Source organism: Crocuta crocuta, unplaced genomic scaffold (genome assembly GCF_008692635.1).
Source record: "Crocuta crocuta isolate KB4526 unplaced genomic scaffold, BGI_CrCroc_1.0 scaffold166, whole genome shotgun sequence".
Classification (NCBI taxonomy): Eukaryota; Metazoa; Chordata; class Mammalia; order Carnivora; family Hyaenidae; genus Crocuta; species Crocuta crocuta.
This window is the reverse complement of record NW_027531018.1, coordinates 3,121,322-3,138,147: the sequence shown is the minus strand read 5'-3', so window position 1 is coordinate 3,138,147 and position 16,826 is coordinate 3,121,322. Positions and strand designations below refer to the sequence as shown.

The 16,826-nt window shown below is 36.5% G+C and overlaps 1 protein-coding gene across 1 annotated transcript; it reads right to left on the bottom strand.

Annotated features, from left to right (window-relative positions):
- FGB (fibrinogen beta chain) lies at positions 1-7,897 on the bottom strand. Its single transcript, XM_077770929.1, has 9 exons — positions 7,797-7,897; positions 7,562-7,582; positions 5,003-5,191; positions 4,360-4,543; positions 3,180-3,407; positions 2,520-2,633; positions 1,786-1,911; positions 1,004-1,289; positions 1-405 (listed from the first exon to the last, which is right to left on the bottom strand). The coding sequence occupies exons 1-9, from the start codon at positions 7,866-7,868 to the stop codon at positions 174-176; spliced, it is 1,452 nt and encodes a 483-aa protein (XP_077627055.1). The 5' UTR covers positions 7,869-7,897; the 3' UTR covers positions 1-173.
- Between the last annotated feature and the right edge of the window lie 8,929 nt (positions 7,898-16,826).

Genomic DNA, 16,826 nt, shown 5'->3' with positions numbered 1-16,826 from the left:
TAACTCATGTGCTATTTTTAATGTCATTTAGCCTAAATACTTTTACCCCAAAAGTCACACTCACAACCTTTTGATAGCTTTAGAGGGATATAATGTGTGAAAGAATATTCCAATGACATAATATACAAAAACGTTATTACATATAGAAGAATAAAAATCTATGTTTGGGGGGGTTATTGCTGTGGGAAGAAGGGTCTGATCTTCATAGACATCTTCTTCATTGAATACCAGGACCCCTTCCAGTTCATCCATACCACTCCGTCATCTGTGCCGTGTTTTGCCATGTCCCAGCTGTAATGTCCACCCCAGTAGTATCTGCCATTTGGATTGGCTGCGTGGCATCTATTATACCACCATCCGCCACCATCCTCTTTAGAACACTGTTTTCTGGGATCTGCAGTTATCCTGAAAGAAAATGTTTGGGGTTATTAAAACTACAGTGCCATTAAGTTAATTCTTTGCAAAGTACCCTCAGAAGAGTGCTATGTTCAGTGATCTTTCACGTTACGCTCTAGTTCTAGAAGTAGTCACACTAATACACAAAATGTCTTCCCTGCTCTATTACAAGAAAGGGAAAGAACTGGGCCTATGTGACAAGTTCATCTGTATTTGTTTCTTTAAACTGACATGACAGCTTTCAGCTCCCTTAGTATTAGAGAACCCTGGAAAACAAAATGGAGGTTCAATATACAGATTAGAATATATAGATACAGGAATGTATCTAAACGCTCACTACTCAGAAGAGAACATGCTCATATTTCATAGTTGTATAACTTTGGGTAAGTTACTTAGCCTCTCTAAACTTCATCAGTAAAGTGAGAATAATAATGGCAACCTGCTAGTGGAAATGTTTTAGAATGGTATATAAAGAGTCTAGTACAGTGGCTAACACACAGCAAGCCCCCAAGAAATGATAGATATTAATAACATGAGCTGTCATTAATTATTCTAACAACAACATCATAGTGGCTTTTAAAGCAGGAGGGAAAAACACAATACATACCAGCCATCATTGTCCCTGTCGTATGTGCTGAAGTACATGCCGTTGTGAATGGTCATGGTCTGGTTCTCTCCCACCAGTTGAGAAGCACCTTCTATGAGGGCATTGCCAGCTGTTCCCTTATATTTGCTCACTGAGAGCTGGTATTTGTTGGCCTCGCTCTGTACAGTGAATCCTCCATAGAGTGCCTTCACCTTGTCTCCTTTCCAGTCCTCCATTTCAATCAAAAGTTCTGTGGGTCCCAGGTTGGTAAGCTGGCTAATTTTATCATTTCCAAGCCAATACTCACCTAAAGGAAGAATGAAGTAAAGTCTCAACAAAAATAAAACGGTTGGAAATGAAAAGCTGTCTTTCGGGGTGCTTGGGTGACTCAGTTGGTTAAGTGCCGGACTCTTGATTAGACTCAGGTCGTGATCTCACTGTTGGTGAGATTGAGACCCAGGTCAGGCAGGCTGTGAGCTGAAACCATGGAGCCTGCTTGGGATTCTCTCTACCTCACTCTGCCCCTCCCCGATGTGTGTGTGTGTGTGTGTGTGCGCATGTACATGTGTGCACATGCGCGCGCACACACACACACTCTCTCTCTTTCAAAATAAACATTTAAAAAATAAAATAAAAACTTCCTTTCTTCCCTTATCTTTAGCTTTCACATTCTTTTCGTAAACTCTTTTTGACCTCCTAAACCTCTTAAAAACAGACTCCCAATGCTATGTTTGTTTAACTGGGGGGAAAAAAAAACCTTTTTTTTTAAACAGGTTGATTTTATTTGGTATTCCTAGTTTTACCTGGTAGACCACAATATTTTTTCCCATCTGCGTTAGTTGCAATATTTCCAAATCCTTGTTTATATGGTTCCCATGTCCTGCCAAAGTCAACACTACCATCTTGACGATTCTGAATTACTGTCCATCCTTTGGTTGAAGAAAGCAAAAATAGCATATATTAACCGACAATAATCTCACTTTGAGGAGAAGGTCTAAATTTCTCATCTATTTATGTCCAGCTATGTTTAGTGCTTCAAAATGTGTACAATAAGGCAATAAATATGAATGGAAAATTGAAATCTTTGGAGACTACAAGTGCTTTATCTTATTCCAAATTGTGAATCACAGATATTTTATAACCTTTAAAATATCAGTATAAATTCCAAATCAAATGGATCATTGTTAGTATGTCAAAGGTAGGGTTTATTTCTTGGCGTTTTTTTTTTTTTTTTTTTACAAATAGTTTATTGTCATATTAGTTTCCATATAACACCCAGTGCTCATCCCCACAAGTGTCCTCCTCCATGCCCATCCCCCCGCCCCCCTCCATCCATCAGTTCTCAGTTTTTGTCAGCATTCAAGAGTCTCTCATGGTTTGCCTCTCTCCCTTTCCCCCACCATTTCCCCCCTTCTTCTCCCCCTTGTTCCTCAGTTAAGTTCCTCCTAATCCTCCTATACGTGCAAACATATTTCTTGGCATTCTATGGCATCAAAATAATTACAGCATAATAGGTCGACTACCACCAAGTACTTACCTCCGTTCTCTGTGGTCATGTCACAATATACTCTGTATGGCTTGATCGAATTGTGAGGCTGAATGAGATACATTTCAGATGTTTCACCTCCATTCCTGATGATTTCCTCACATTCTGCAAACATAAAATAACATACTGTATTCAGGGAACTACAACACAATTTCTTGATCTTTGGTCATCAATTGTATAAGACAACTGATTACATAAGTTACTGAGGAATGCTTTATTTCAGACACTTGAAAAGAAGTTATAGAAACTCAGTCACCCTTGAAACATCAGTTTTGAGTTCTAGGGAGTGAAAAAATGTTCTAGGGAGTAATAAAAGTCCTTCTCCACCTTTCATGTCCTAGGATATACAGAACCTTCCAGAACGCATTGGTATGGAGAAACAACCACATCCACCTATCTTTCTTCCATCTATCCAAGCAAGCATGTCCATTAGTCAAGTGGAGCTACCACCGTCATTACACTATGTCCTCTTCATCAAAAATTGGTGACTACATTAGGCTAAGTCAGAACACAGCATGGTAGGGAGATCCTCATGATGTGCCCTAATGTCATTAGAATTTGCTGGGGAAGAACCACTAAGCTTTTTAAAGTTATCTTATAGAATGTTTGTTCTTCTGGAACCCTCTAGAAATATGTTTATTAACTAGTTACCTTTGCCAGATACCACAGGAATATTGCAACTGACTGTACACGGGGTGCGGCAGTATTCTATCTGAGCTGAGACATCCGTTTCTAACTTTTGTATTTTGCTTCTCAAGTTTTCCAGAATTGAACGGAGCACACGAAGGTTAATTGGGATATTGCTGTTCACAGTCTCATCTATATATAGTCGTTGCTTTTCCAGCTCTGAGGAGTACTCATTTATTGCATTTTCGTTATCTGAAAAAATGAAATTATGTAGGAATAATTAGCATTTTCTTCTGATGAAAAAGCTAGGCATATTCATCCATACAGTTGTAATTTTGATTTTCTGAGAATAAACTAATAGATGAAGAGCTACTGTCAGGAAATCATGAAATGCAGTTGTACTTAAGGGAAAATATTTGGCCCATGACATATACAAATTAATATAAAGTCTAGCTGCTATACTAGTAATTTACCTTAGGTGTAAGCTAAAGATTATGCCTAATAATAAATACAGTAGGTTCTTTATTTCCCTGGTGAGGAAAAGAGGAGAAAGCAGTATTAGACCTTCCATCTCACAACTTCAACATCGTATGGATTGGATACACTTGATTTACTTATCCATCTCATAGAAGTATACTAGAGCCTTGAAATTTACAAGAGGAATGTCATGATACCTTTGAAAAATGTCCAAATTTAGATAAGCTACTCACTGAGATGCCTATGCCAGGCTTACGCAGTAGCTTATTCCTACCACCCGGCCAAGAGCACTCAAGGTTCAGATCTCAAACACTCAATCAATATTCAAAGATTTGGTAGCCTTACCGGCAATACAACTGAGTATGCCATAGATCACCCTCATATATTCAAAACCTGAAGTATTAAATCTATAAGTACTAAATTATGCCAAGAGTATAGCCTTCTGATTCACAAATTTCTTCCAGAATAAAAATCAGGACTCAGAGTGATTTTTTTTCACAGAAAATGATTCTAGCTGAGAATAAGTGCTGAATCGTACTTATATGACAAGTGGCAGGTAAAGGGGCCTACGTGAGAACCCTAGGGTGTTTGGGCTCATACTGAAAGCAGTAGAATGCTACTTAAGTTAACCTACAAATGTTCATCTTCTCAGATTCATGCAATTCCATGGCAGTCAAACAAATTCCAATTTTAGAGCAGAATCAAACCTAAAACACAGGATGCCTACCTTTTACTTGTTTCTGCCTTTTTTTCCACATGTCTTTTAGCAGAGTTATATACTGAAAGGTATTAGAAGAGGACTGGGACACAGACTCTAAATTATTATTTAACTCCTCTACACTTTTTCTGATTGGTCTTTCCTGTTTTACCAAAGTATCTTGCAGCTGACATCCTGTAGGACACAACACTCCCTGCAAACAAAGAAAACAGCAGGCATTAGATAGAGGAGTCAGATTACAGGTATTTGTGAAAATACCACACAGTGGAAACTCAATGATATCTGTTGCAATTTGATTTTCTGTTATGTAAGTCCAGAAATTCTAGAGCCATCATCATAGTCCTTTGAAGATTAAAATTAGTGCTTACCACAGAATAAGTTAAGTAGGGCTGTGAAAATGTTACCACCTGAACAAATAAGGTGGGCAAAATACAAAACTAAAAACAACACCCACGTATCCTCATTTGCAATCTCATGTCCAAACTAAAGGAGACTAGAAAGGGACCCTTATCCCAAGGCCCAGTAAGTTTTGTAGTTACTTCCAAAATAAAATAATCATAATGGGGGTCAAGGCAACATTAAGAAACCATGATGAACATAGGCTTTCTCTGCATGGGAGACCTATTGTGACAAGAAACATCGATGCACTCACCAGGTCTGGGTCAGCATGAAGACAGCCCCCAGCATCAGGGGCTTTTCTTTCTATTTTCTTTTGGCTGGCCGCTGCTTTGGCCGGTCGGGCCCGATAGCCACCTCCGGTAATGGGAGGTGGGACAGGTCTCAGGCTGGGAGCCTCTTCCTTCTTGCTGAGGGGTCGATGACCACGGACACCCACCACACCCTTTGGGGAACCAGGCAGAAATAAATGTAAAGTGTTATCAAAGATTTAAGATGTAACTATTCCAATACGGTCATTTCATAATTTAGGTTATCATGTAATTAATGGTTTCTTTAAGGTCCATCAGCTGGTTAGTGGCTTGGTAAATCAATAGGCTGCTTAGGTCTCTTCAGGAATGATAGAAAAACTGCGCGAAGAGTTATTGTACCTGAGGGAATTTTTAAAAAGAGGCCTGAAAGTAAAGCTGTGTCAGATAATGAAGAGTGATGACCTCAGATTCCTGAAACCCATACATTGGAATACATAAAATAGTAAGAAATCTTCACTGTCAGGATGAATTTTCTCAAGCCATTTGGATTACTAAATTCCTGTAATCATTGTTAATAATTTTCATACTTTCAATTTTTATGAATTAGATGATTAATTTGCCTAACTCTTATATAACAATATTTAAGAGGCAACACAGATTTTTCAAAAAGTGAAATTTACTTGGGATTTATTCGTAATCAGACGATCTTTGAGGCTAACATGTCTGAAGAGGAATAAGGTCCTCTGGAGCCTGACTGCTTGGGTGCAAATCTTAACCCTACCACTTACTAGCTATCCAATCTTGGGCAAGTTATTTTTTCTGTGCTCCGGTTTTCTTATCTGTAAAATAGGGATAATAATAGTATCTGCTGTCCAAGATGATTGTAAGGGTTAAATGACGTTGCATCTGACACCCTTCAAAGAGTTCCTAACACATAGCAAGTACTCATTACTTCTATTGCAAACACACAGTGGATACTAGAGTTTAAAGGGCTTCTCCTACATTATTTCCAATCTTAATCTTATCTTATATAGACAAAATTATTTCTTAAGCCATTCTCATGAAATTCCTATACAATTTCTTTATCAAACAACATAATTTTCTCATATTTAAAACAATTCTCAAGGCATGTGGCTAAAATTATTTACTAACTTAAAGACTATTACCTTAAAACATAACGAGGTGGAAAATATGCACCACAATATAAAAGTGTTTGCTTGGATTAACTAAATTGTCATGTGGCCTTTGTTAGCGGTTACACTTTGGGGGGCTTAATTACAAATTAACAAATGAATACATTTGAAGAAAAGACTAAGCTCTCCAGCTATTTGGTGAGCCTTGAAGTCATGCAATGACTCTATTTCAAATTTTGCTGTCATTTATTCATTAAGTTACAATAATATTTAACATTAAGTGAGAGTGTGCTAGGCTTTAAACCCAGACAGGTTGGCTCCAAATCCCCCTGCATAATCATCATTGTATCAGAGTATGTGTGATTGCAATAAATAATAATATGTGAGGATTTAGGGAAAATATACATATTTCATGAGGTAGGTCCCAGAGCTGGTGTGTTCTGCCAGGAATATTATGAAATGTGATTCAACTGTTTGTTACAAATCTTATTATAACAGAAGAAAAACATTTCTTTCTATTTCAGAGTGCCATTGGAGAGATAGCATTGATGGTTTAGCTTTACTAGAGAAAAGGAATTAAAAATATTTAAAGAAATTATATTGATATTGAGGTTCATGAAGATCACTCAGTGAAATAACTAAAACTAGAAAATCCACTTTGGAGCTTAAACTGGTAAACTATCTCTGTAAGGATTAGCTGGTGAGTAGAAATGTAAAAGTCCTTAGCCAGGTTATTTACAAAAGCTTACTCTTATACATTCTTTACATTCTTCTTAGCTAATGCAATTAACCAGACAACTACCTATTTTTCTGTATAGTTTGATAATTAAAACAATTTAGGTTCAAATTCAACAAATGTTCCAAATGAATCCCTTCCTTTAAGTATTATTGTACACTCTTATTTCTAGTGTGACATACTATGTGGTACACAAGAAATTTGACCATGATTTATTTGAGAATAAAATTAAAATTCTTTAAGTAGCTATCTCACTAAATGCATTTCTGCATTTTTGTTACTTTCGAACCAAGAGAAATAAAATAGCAGAGTTAGTAATTGAGGAAAAACTGTTCTATGAATGAATAAATTATACTGAGCTACGTGTTTCATAACTATTAGTAATAACAATAAAGACTACTTATGATTCAGCTTTGTATATTTGAAAAAAACAATTATTTCATTTTCTATCAGTGCACTTGATCTATTCTGCCTTTAGATATCTAATTTTCATTCAGAAGTCGCCAGTAGTTTCAGGAGCTATACATTACTTTCCATCTCCAAAGAGTAAGCTACCACAGCTCTTACCTTTTAAAATACTGCTTTTTCATTTTTTCATAGTCTGCAAAATTTGTCCTCATAATTGTAATAACATACTGCTAGAACTAAATGAAAATCACAGTATTCAGGATAACAAGTGAGAAAAACAATCTTACCCCAGCTCTATCTTCGTCTCCCTGAAAAAATATAGATAAACAAGAAAACAAAAATTATTACTTTGTTTTTATATGAGCAACAGTATGTAACATTCTTTAAATAAAATGGGTCCCACTTCAATTTCATAACTAAAATCAATGCTAATTTCATTAAGATAAATATTCACATATGATTATATTGTTATATTTTATATTAATAATACTAGGAATAATATAATAAATTTTAAATAGTCACCTCATCATAGTCAACCAAAGCTTGTGACTTAATAATAAAAGCACACAGTAGTAGCAGTAATAGATTCTTCATGGTTTTAAACTTTTGGAAGCTCCAAGAAATTGTCCTTTGCTTCTGGACTTAACTGAGAGATCTTCAATCCTATATATAGCTAAGGTCTTTGTTAGGTAGGACTTTAGAAATGGTTACCTTCCTTGGTTAATATTTAATTTTTTGGTTCACTTGTTGGCTGAACCATTTTATCACTTAAGCAACATCTTCCCAGCAAGACTTATTTACTTGTCATACAACTATTCTCCATCGGCTGAATTTAGAAACACCAGGGTTCTTCAATTCATTTAATTAGACAACACGAGGGAAAATTAGGACATTCCTGAAAGAGATGTGTATCACCTTTCCTGTAAATTGATGTACATGCTGCAGAGGTTCACAAAGAGTGTGTGAAGAAATAAGTAATTTTAATCCAAGCACAAAACTCTGGACCTACTCACAAGGAACCCAGTAAAACTGCGATTTCTCTAAAAGTATAGCACAAATGTTTATGCTTTGAGGCAATCATGTAATTAAGTTTTAAAAGAGGCCAATACACGTCTACAGCCATACCACCCTGAACGCGCCCGATCTCGTCTAAAAGAGGCCAATACATTAAGAATAATAGTATATTACCATGTGTTTATCCTTTCTTTCAGATGTTAATCAAAATAGGAATATTACAACTCATGCTTTATGCTCTGATAGACATATATCAAAAAGAAAATATCATCTTCTCTTTTTGCTCTCATCTCTTTCTACATTTTGTCTTTTAGTAATATAAATTAAACTGTTCACAAAATTCAAACCACTGTTAAAATAATACAGTAAAGATTCCTAAATCAAAGCATTATTATTGTGATTGGATACATAAGTAACACTTTATTTTATTTTTATAGTACATTACATATTTTTATTATATATCGTATTGTTTATAAAAACAATGCTATTTTGCAATTAGTGAAGCCTTTCTATATCTATTTCAAATAGCAGCTCAAATACTAAATGTGGTCCATTTGCTTTCATTACTTTCTGTAAGCCACCAAATCCATATCTCCTATCTTTCTATTTATTTGTTGCAATCAGGATTAGCAATTCTTACAAGAATCAATGGGGAACTCAAAGTCAACAACACAAATCCCAGCAAGTGTGTTGCTTTATGGTACTGTGTGTGTGTGTCTGTGTGTGTGGCATGGAAAGTGAAACATTCTCAAGATATTTAAAAAATAATTTTATTTGAACGATAGCAAGTTATCCAGGTTTAGATCAGGAGAGTATATTTGTAGTTGAAGTATAGTTGATACAAAATATTATATTAGTTTCTGGTGTACAACATAGTGATTCTACAATTCTGTATCTTAGGAAATACCACGGTAGTCACCCGTCACTGTATGATTTATTACAATATTACTGACTCTATTCCCTATGCTGTACTTTTCATCCCCATTACTTATTTAGTTTATAAAGCAAGTTTGGGGAATCCTGGGTGGCTTAGTTGGTTAAGTGTCCGACTTTGGCTCAGGTCATGATCTCACGGTTCATGAGTTCAAGCTCTGTGTTAGGCTCTGTTCTGACAGCTCAGAGCCTGGAGCCTGCCTCAGATTCTGTGTCTCCCTCTCTCTCTGCCCCTCCCCCACTCATTCTCAGTCTCTCTCAGAAAAATAAATAAACATTAAAAAGATTATAATGCAAGTTTGTACCTTTTAATTCCTTCACCTATAAATCATGCTTGGAAGCAGATTCTTGGTAATGTCATGAGATCCACTAAATTATTTCCTTCTCTTGGTTGCATAGGTTACATTCCCAAATTTCTTTAAACTCAAATTTATAGAAGCTAAGTATTGAGTTTAAATTAAGTAAAGTACTTCATTGGATTTTTTTTTCAAATTTGTGTCCTATTTACGAGTACTAAGTATTGTATTTTAAGACTAGCTTAGTTTTAATTTTTCTTGGAAGAATACACATCTGACCATAAAAGCAAATATATGCATGTATTCATTAAAATAAGATGCAAGAACATTTGTCTTCAAATATAACTGAGAAAACGCTAATTTTAGTAATTGGACAGGGACTTGTGTTAATGATGTCAGATACTTGCTGATTTGAAAGAACTATCTAATAGGAAGACTAAAAAATTTTTTCTTTTGATGTAACAGTATCATATTATTACTTCATTTTCAAGCACTGAAACTAGCAACAGAACCATTATTTAACTTTCAGAAGCTTATTAATTTTATTTATTCTGGCATATAATAGAATTTAAAATGAAAATTCCTTTAAATTCTCACTTTTTTCTACTCTGACTGGCATTCTTGCCATTCTCAACAGGAAGGTGGAGGATGGAAACTACTAGAACGTATGTTCTATAATAACCGAGACTTAACATTCATTCCACAAATAGGTCTTGGGAGCTTCCTATGTGACAGGTAATATTCTAGAGACACATTTGTGAGCAAGATAGACAAATTCATTAAAAACTTGCAGAAGGAATGACTGAACTAGCCTTCACTGAAAACGCCTCAATCATTTATCTTACTTAATTCTTCAAACCAGTAAGTTCTATAGATGATGAAACTGAGGCTCAGAGAGGTTAGGTAAATACCCAAAGTATACAGGCAGTAAATATCAGTACCAGGACTTGAACCAAGTCTGTCTGACTCTATAGTCCATGCTCTGTGCCCATTATACTACATTGCCTAACAAACTATAGACATTGTAAAGAATTTACCAGTAACTTTTTGGTTGCTTTGTTCTTGTTTTGGCCAGCCCATTGTCTGTGGACTATAAATTCTCGGATTAGCACACTCATTCTTAGCCTTTATTTTCACCCTCAAATATAGGTGTGGGTATGGATATTCATGTTGGTGTGAGAAACATGACCAATGCAGTGAAAATAACTATGAGACTTTTCTAAAGTCTAGTTCGGGGTACATGGGTGGCTCAGTCGGTTAAGAGGCCAACTTCAGCTCAGGTCATGATCTCGTGGTTTGTGGGTTCAAGCCCCACATCAGGCTCTGTGCTGACAGCTCAGAGCCTGGAGCCTGCTTTGAATTCTGTGACTCCTTCTCTCTCTGTCCCCACCCTGCTCATACTGTCTCTCAAAAATAAATAAATGTTAAAAATTTTTTAAAAAATAAAGTCTAGTTTTTTATTTATCTTATTAAAAAGATAATTTTCCTACTGAATTATGTACAGCTACACGAACACTCTAAAGTGCCTAATAGTACAAAGTAAATTACCATATTTTCAAAGAGAGAAAATATTTTTGCAGACATGCTGCTTATAAAAATACTTAAAGTTTTAAAAATGTTGATGCCATTGGTGGAGGAGGAAGGGAGTACAATTTGTTCAGTTATATTTTCAGGTCAATAGTGCTGAGTTCTTCCTATTAGCTGATACTGTTACATAAGTCAAGGACAGTAAATCAGTGACAGAGAATACAGATAATCTGTCCTGCCCAGCAACTCTCTGGCATGAAGGGAAGACTTGTGGACACTGACTGTCAAAATACTTGTCGTTGATACCTTTCCAATTCATGACAGGCCCATCCATAGAACACAAGGCAATTTGTGTTTATCAAATATTTATAGGGCACCTAGTATGTAGCAAGTAGTTTGCTGGGGGCAAGGACATTTTGGTGGACGAGATAGACAAGTGTCCTCTAATCATGAAGTTTTCTGTCTACAGTCGAAGACAGAAAATGGGAACTACTTGTAATAACATGTACTGAACCTAAGTCAGGGCAAGATGAGGCTTTGGGAATAGTAACTTAGGGACCTAACCTCCTTCAGAGGGAAAAGGTATTTGAAAGGAAAAGGCTTTTGGGCTTGAAACTCATTGTTTTAATGACTGTATATATGTTTTATATCACACACCTAGCACATGGTAGGTATTTTATAAATATCTGTGGAACGAGTTTATGAATGTATGAACAAGCAAATGATTAAATGAATGAAAGGAGATACTGATTATCTTTGTCTAAATAGGCATAGCATTTGGGAGACTACTGTTAGTCTCTGTATGTATTTTTCTTTTCTTATCCTGGGCAACAGTTTGAGGACCACTATTCAAGAAGAAATTAGTAAACAAGAGCTGGAGGCTAACCTAGATGAGAGCTTTGATGGGCAAGCCTGAGACCCGTATGGCAATGACAGTTGTCATTGGTTAGCCATTTTTGCGATGGAAAAGTGCATTGCAGAGAAGAAGGGCAGGGGCTAGATCTGTCTCTTGTGGAGAGTCTCTCTATTGACTTGGAAAAATCAGTTTGTTTTTCTGAAGGAAGCTGATACAGAGCATGGCAATAGGGGAAAATAGGACATTTTCTTCATCAACACAATGCCAGTAAGAAAAGCTAGAGAAAAGGTAGGGATGCTCTTCTGTACCTGTCATATTTAGATTCAAAACCACATGGCAAAGGACACCTGTTACACTGCTACTCCCTTCTCCTGGAATGACCCTTAAAACATAGGGCTTCTGTGGTCCTGATAGTATAGTGATGCCCTGATCCTCCAGCCACAGATGGTGGAGCTGGCGGTGGACCCCTTCCCCGAGCTACCCCCATCAGCTTCTCTCCCCCAGCTTAATATTTTCAAAGGAAATAAGCAAAGAATTCGGTTGATTGACCTGATGTCACATTCATAGCAGCATTCTAGAGAGAGAGCCTGCCAACTTTGGCAACAGACGTAACCAAAACCTCTAAACTTCATCATTTGATTATTCTGTCAAATTGTGAGACCCGTGATGTCCTTCTAATAGTACACACTACCTTTCTAGTGAGGAGGCTGAGATGGCTTCTGGAGTTTGCTGAACTAATCCAAAGGGAAAATTAAGATCAAATTTTTAGGAATCAGACTATTTTTTAAGCATAAATTTCACATTAAAAGCTGTGTTTTCAAACAATGCAAAAAATCATTAAAGGTTTTTAGACCTTAAGTGTATAGTACCCGTAATAAAAGTCTGTAGAAAACAAAAGTATTTACTTTATTTTGGAGTATTTTAGTAACATTTGTTTAAAAATCTCTCAATGTTGAATAACTATTTCCTAAATTAAAAATATTTCCAATAAAATGTGCTCAGGAATAGATCAAAGGTATAACAGACATTTATAATTTTGACTTTTCCAACCTAAGATTAACTGTGCATTTTCATTGATTCAAGTCTTTTTGGGGGGATGTGTCCCTTAAATATTTTTCTAGATCTTACACATTTTGCATTTATTGCTGTCGTAAATAAGATTATTTCCCCCATTATGTCTTTTAACTGCATATATGACATTTATTTTTTTCCTTAAGATTTTATTTTTTTAAAGAAATCTCCACACCTAACACGAGGCTCAAACTTACAACCACAAGATCATGAGTCGCATGTTCTACCAACTGAGCCAGCCAAGCGCCTCTGAAAGCTATTAAGTTTTTATTAGTTTGTACTCAGATCTCTTTTATTTTTCCAATAGCTTCTCTAGTTGAGGGAGAGAGAAAAGCAAGGGAAGGGTAGAGAAAGAGGGAAACAGAGAATCCCAAGCAAGCTGTCAACGCGGAACTTGACATGGTGCTTGAACCCACAAACCATGAGATCATGACCTGAGTCGAAATCAAGAACCAGAAACTTAACTGGCTGAGCCACACAGGCACCCCTCAAAGAGCACTTTAAACTTAATGTCAGAATTAAGTTTCATATAAACTGGATAAAATGTGGCACTAACTTACCTAACTATAATGGAGAATAATTCACTTTCATAAAACTTAAAATGATCAGAAAGACAGCTTGTTGTGACACAAGCAATTGGCTGCCTCACACACAGAAACGCGCTAAGGTTAAATTGTTGTTGAAATAGTAGCATCTTTTCAGGAGTGAGCACATCCAGAGACACACAATATCCCACTCTACAGACTCAATACCTGCAACTCACATCAAGATTAAGGTCTCCGTGCCTTCCATCCCCACATGAAAATGTCTAAAACTTAACACTTCACTTATTCAATCTTTCAACATATATTGAAAGCCTACCAATTGCAAGTTATCACATACTGGGTGTGATACACTATACTTACCCCATACATCTATTGGGGACCACAAATAATTAAACAAATATTACCATCAAACATGGTAGTATATGAACTCATCTAAGAAAACTGGAAACGCCACATTGCTATTTTATGTGACACATTGTTGCAATATAGAAATACACACAAAAAGATCAATCATGAGTCATGATCATGTTTAATTTGACACTTGTTTTTTGCGACATGGGCTGGGACTTCACAAAGTAGAAGAAGAAATTGTGATAAGCAACATTTCCCTTCTCTCTGTCATTCTGTCACATGCACACATCCCTCACTAAGATATTTATAACTGACAGTGCAGCTTCATTATGTTCTAGGCCTTTCCAGGCATTAACCGGAAGAATAGCTCCCTCACTGTCTCCAGTGGTCGCAGAAGCTTTCCTCTTAAGTCTGTTACCAGAAATCACTTGCTAACACTACCTCAGCATTTGGGCTAATTCTTAGCATTGCAATAAACACAGACTAAACTACTGAAAAAAATGTCCAAGTATTCTTTTTAATTGGTTCTAATGTTTGAAATTCAAAAACAAATGATAATTTCCACCATTCCTCTCTTTTGAATTAGTGAAGAATTCTAAATCTGAAATTCATGGGAAAAAGAGTATTTTGAGTCAAACAAGTCTAAGGATATTGCATGGAAAGAAAGTAGTGTCTGAAAGAGATTATATATTTAACCCTCTAAACTGAGAGAAACAAAAAGAAGTAATATCCATCTTTTTAGGAGTATAAAAATCAGAAAACACTTCCAAAGAAAAAGGTGTTGAAAAGCTGATGAAAATAACACTGAAATCCATACTCAGATGACCTCCTATCAGTTACTCAACCACAAAAGACACAAGTATTTGAAAGAGAATAAAGCGATCTTGTATATTGGTGAGTTTAAGAAGAAAAAAAAAAGATCAACTAAGAAAGAGAGGACTTCCTTAAAATCTGTACTATTAGTTTTACACAGACTTAACATTTACATTAATAAATTATTCACCATAATTTAGGCGGTGAAATCCTCCTATCCTTATAAAGATAAGGGAAAATCCTTATTAGGAAAATGCTCCTATCATTATAAAGAGCAGCAGTGACCCCTACTGCTCAAATCAGGCAGCTCTGGGTGTCCTCCAGGATAGAGATTCTTAACCTTTCCTGGGTCCTAGATCCTCTTATGAATCCCAAGAAATCTATGGATCTTTTATCAGAAAAAAAAATCAGGTTTTATATAAATATAAAATTTATATACAACATAGATAATTCACAGATCCCTGAGCTACATAAGGGGGTCACTATTTATCTATCTAAAACTTTTAAGTAGATAATATAATTCTATAGATTCAAGAGAGCTTTTTAAAAGGGGCATAATCTAGTGAAGTTTACCTTAACTATTTCAATATTTTTTAGAGTCTGGGTTTATAAAAATTCTCTAGGATGATTAACATGTTAATAGGCTCAACTAGACTGTTATGATATTGCCATAGTTACATTAGAATCCTGTTTACATTTCTATAATTTTATTGCCTTTTAAAATCATACTCTTTTGTAGATCTATTAACACCTATAGGAAGTTATAACGTGATAAAGCTGCCCAAGTTCATGTATATTTGATAATTGCGGAATTTCTTTGCAAAGCCTCCCACTAGTGGCCACTGTTACAGAAAACCAGTTCATAGGCCAAACTTAAACTCAAATACAAAGATAACTTTATTTTCAAGCAAAAACATGACCTTAATGGTTTTTAATGAATAAAAAAATAATTTTTTTAATCAGTTAATTTTTATATATATATATTTTATTTATTTCTAGGAGAGAGAGAGACAGCGTGAGCAGGGGAGGGTCAGAGAGAGAGGGAGTCACAGACTCTGAAACAGGCTCCAGGCTCCGAGCTGGCAGTCAGCACAGAGCCCGACGCGGGGCTCGAACCCACGAACCGCGAGATCATGACCTAAGCGAAAGTCGGACGCTTAACCGACCAAGCCACCCAGGCGCCCCATTAATCAGTTAATTTCTAATGAGAGTATCATTTCACATTGCTATACTTTTGATAAGATTTCCTCCCCTCTCCAAAGCATGGGTGCTCTGGGGAACAAGATCAGCGGAATCGATTGGGTTAAGGACCAAGCAGGACCAGTGAAATGTGTAACTCCATCAATTTTTCTTTTTACATAGAAAAGTGATTGGGCAGGATTAATCGAAAATTGCATTTCACCTGGGTTAAAAAAACACAATCTCAATACTTTGGCACCAGGCTGCGTATAAATTAAAACGGCTCAAGTCTTCAGATGCATCCTTTTTTCCACCAGCTTTGAAAAGCTGTACCCTGGCATTGTTGACGCCACATTAATTAGCAGACAACTAGGAAATAGCCAAGAATTGTGCAGTTTTGTGGGATTAAACATTTGTGCAGCCTAAAATAAATTTGGGGTTTCGCTACAAACTGTTAAAAACCTTTTGCAATGAAACAAAAATTGAAACAGTTCCTCAAGATTGACTCAACAAATGTTCACTTTACAGTTTAAGTGGGATTCCTTTTCGGAGTTAAGGCTGCAAAGGCGTCTAACTGCTTCCAGACAAGCTTAGCCAAGTAGCAGAAGCAGGTGGCATAAATTGCGCAAGCGACCCCCAAAGTTTTAGCGGGGACCGTGATCTGCTCTCTCCAGCTCCTCCCTAGGACGGATTACTTAGATTCCCTGATAAAAAGGATTAAACATCCGGGAAATACAGTGCAAACAACCACATCCCTAAACCAAAATATTTAAGTCGGAGAATAAGGAAGAAAACTTTATTTCAAGCTTTCTTCCAGGAACCGAGCGAGACCCTTACGCGGTAGTAACGCCCTCCCCGTCAGGCCCGAGACCACGTCCCCGAAGACAAAGACCCGCCCCTCGATCCCACAAGGCCGGCGGGCGCTAGCACGCGTGCGCGGACTACGTCAGATCCGGCGCCAGGGCGC

Bases quoted from the DNA above. Each gene is read 5' to 3' on its own strand.
- FGB (XM_077770929.1), bottom strand. From the start codon at position 7,868: ATGAAGAATCTATTACTGCTACTACTGTGTGCTTTTATTATTAAGTCA. The intron at 5,192-7,561 runs GTAAGATTGTTT...GGTTCCCCAAAG, and splicing joins GAGACGAAGATAGAGCTGGG to GGTGTGGTGGGTGTCCGTGG. The intron at 4,544-5,002 runs GTGAGTGCATCG...CTTTGTTTGCAG, and splicing joins TTCATGCTGACCCAGACCTG to GGAGTGTTGTGTCCTACAGG.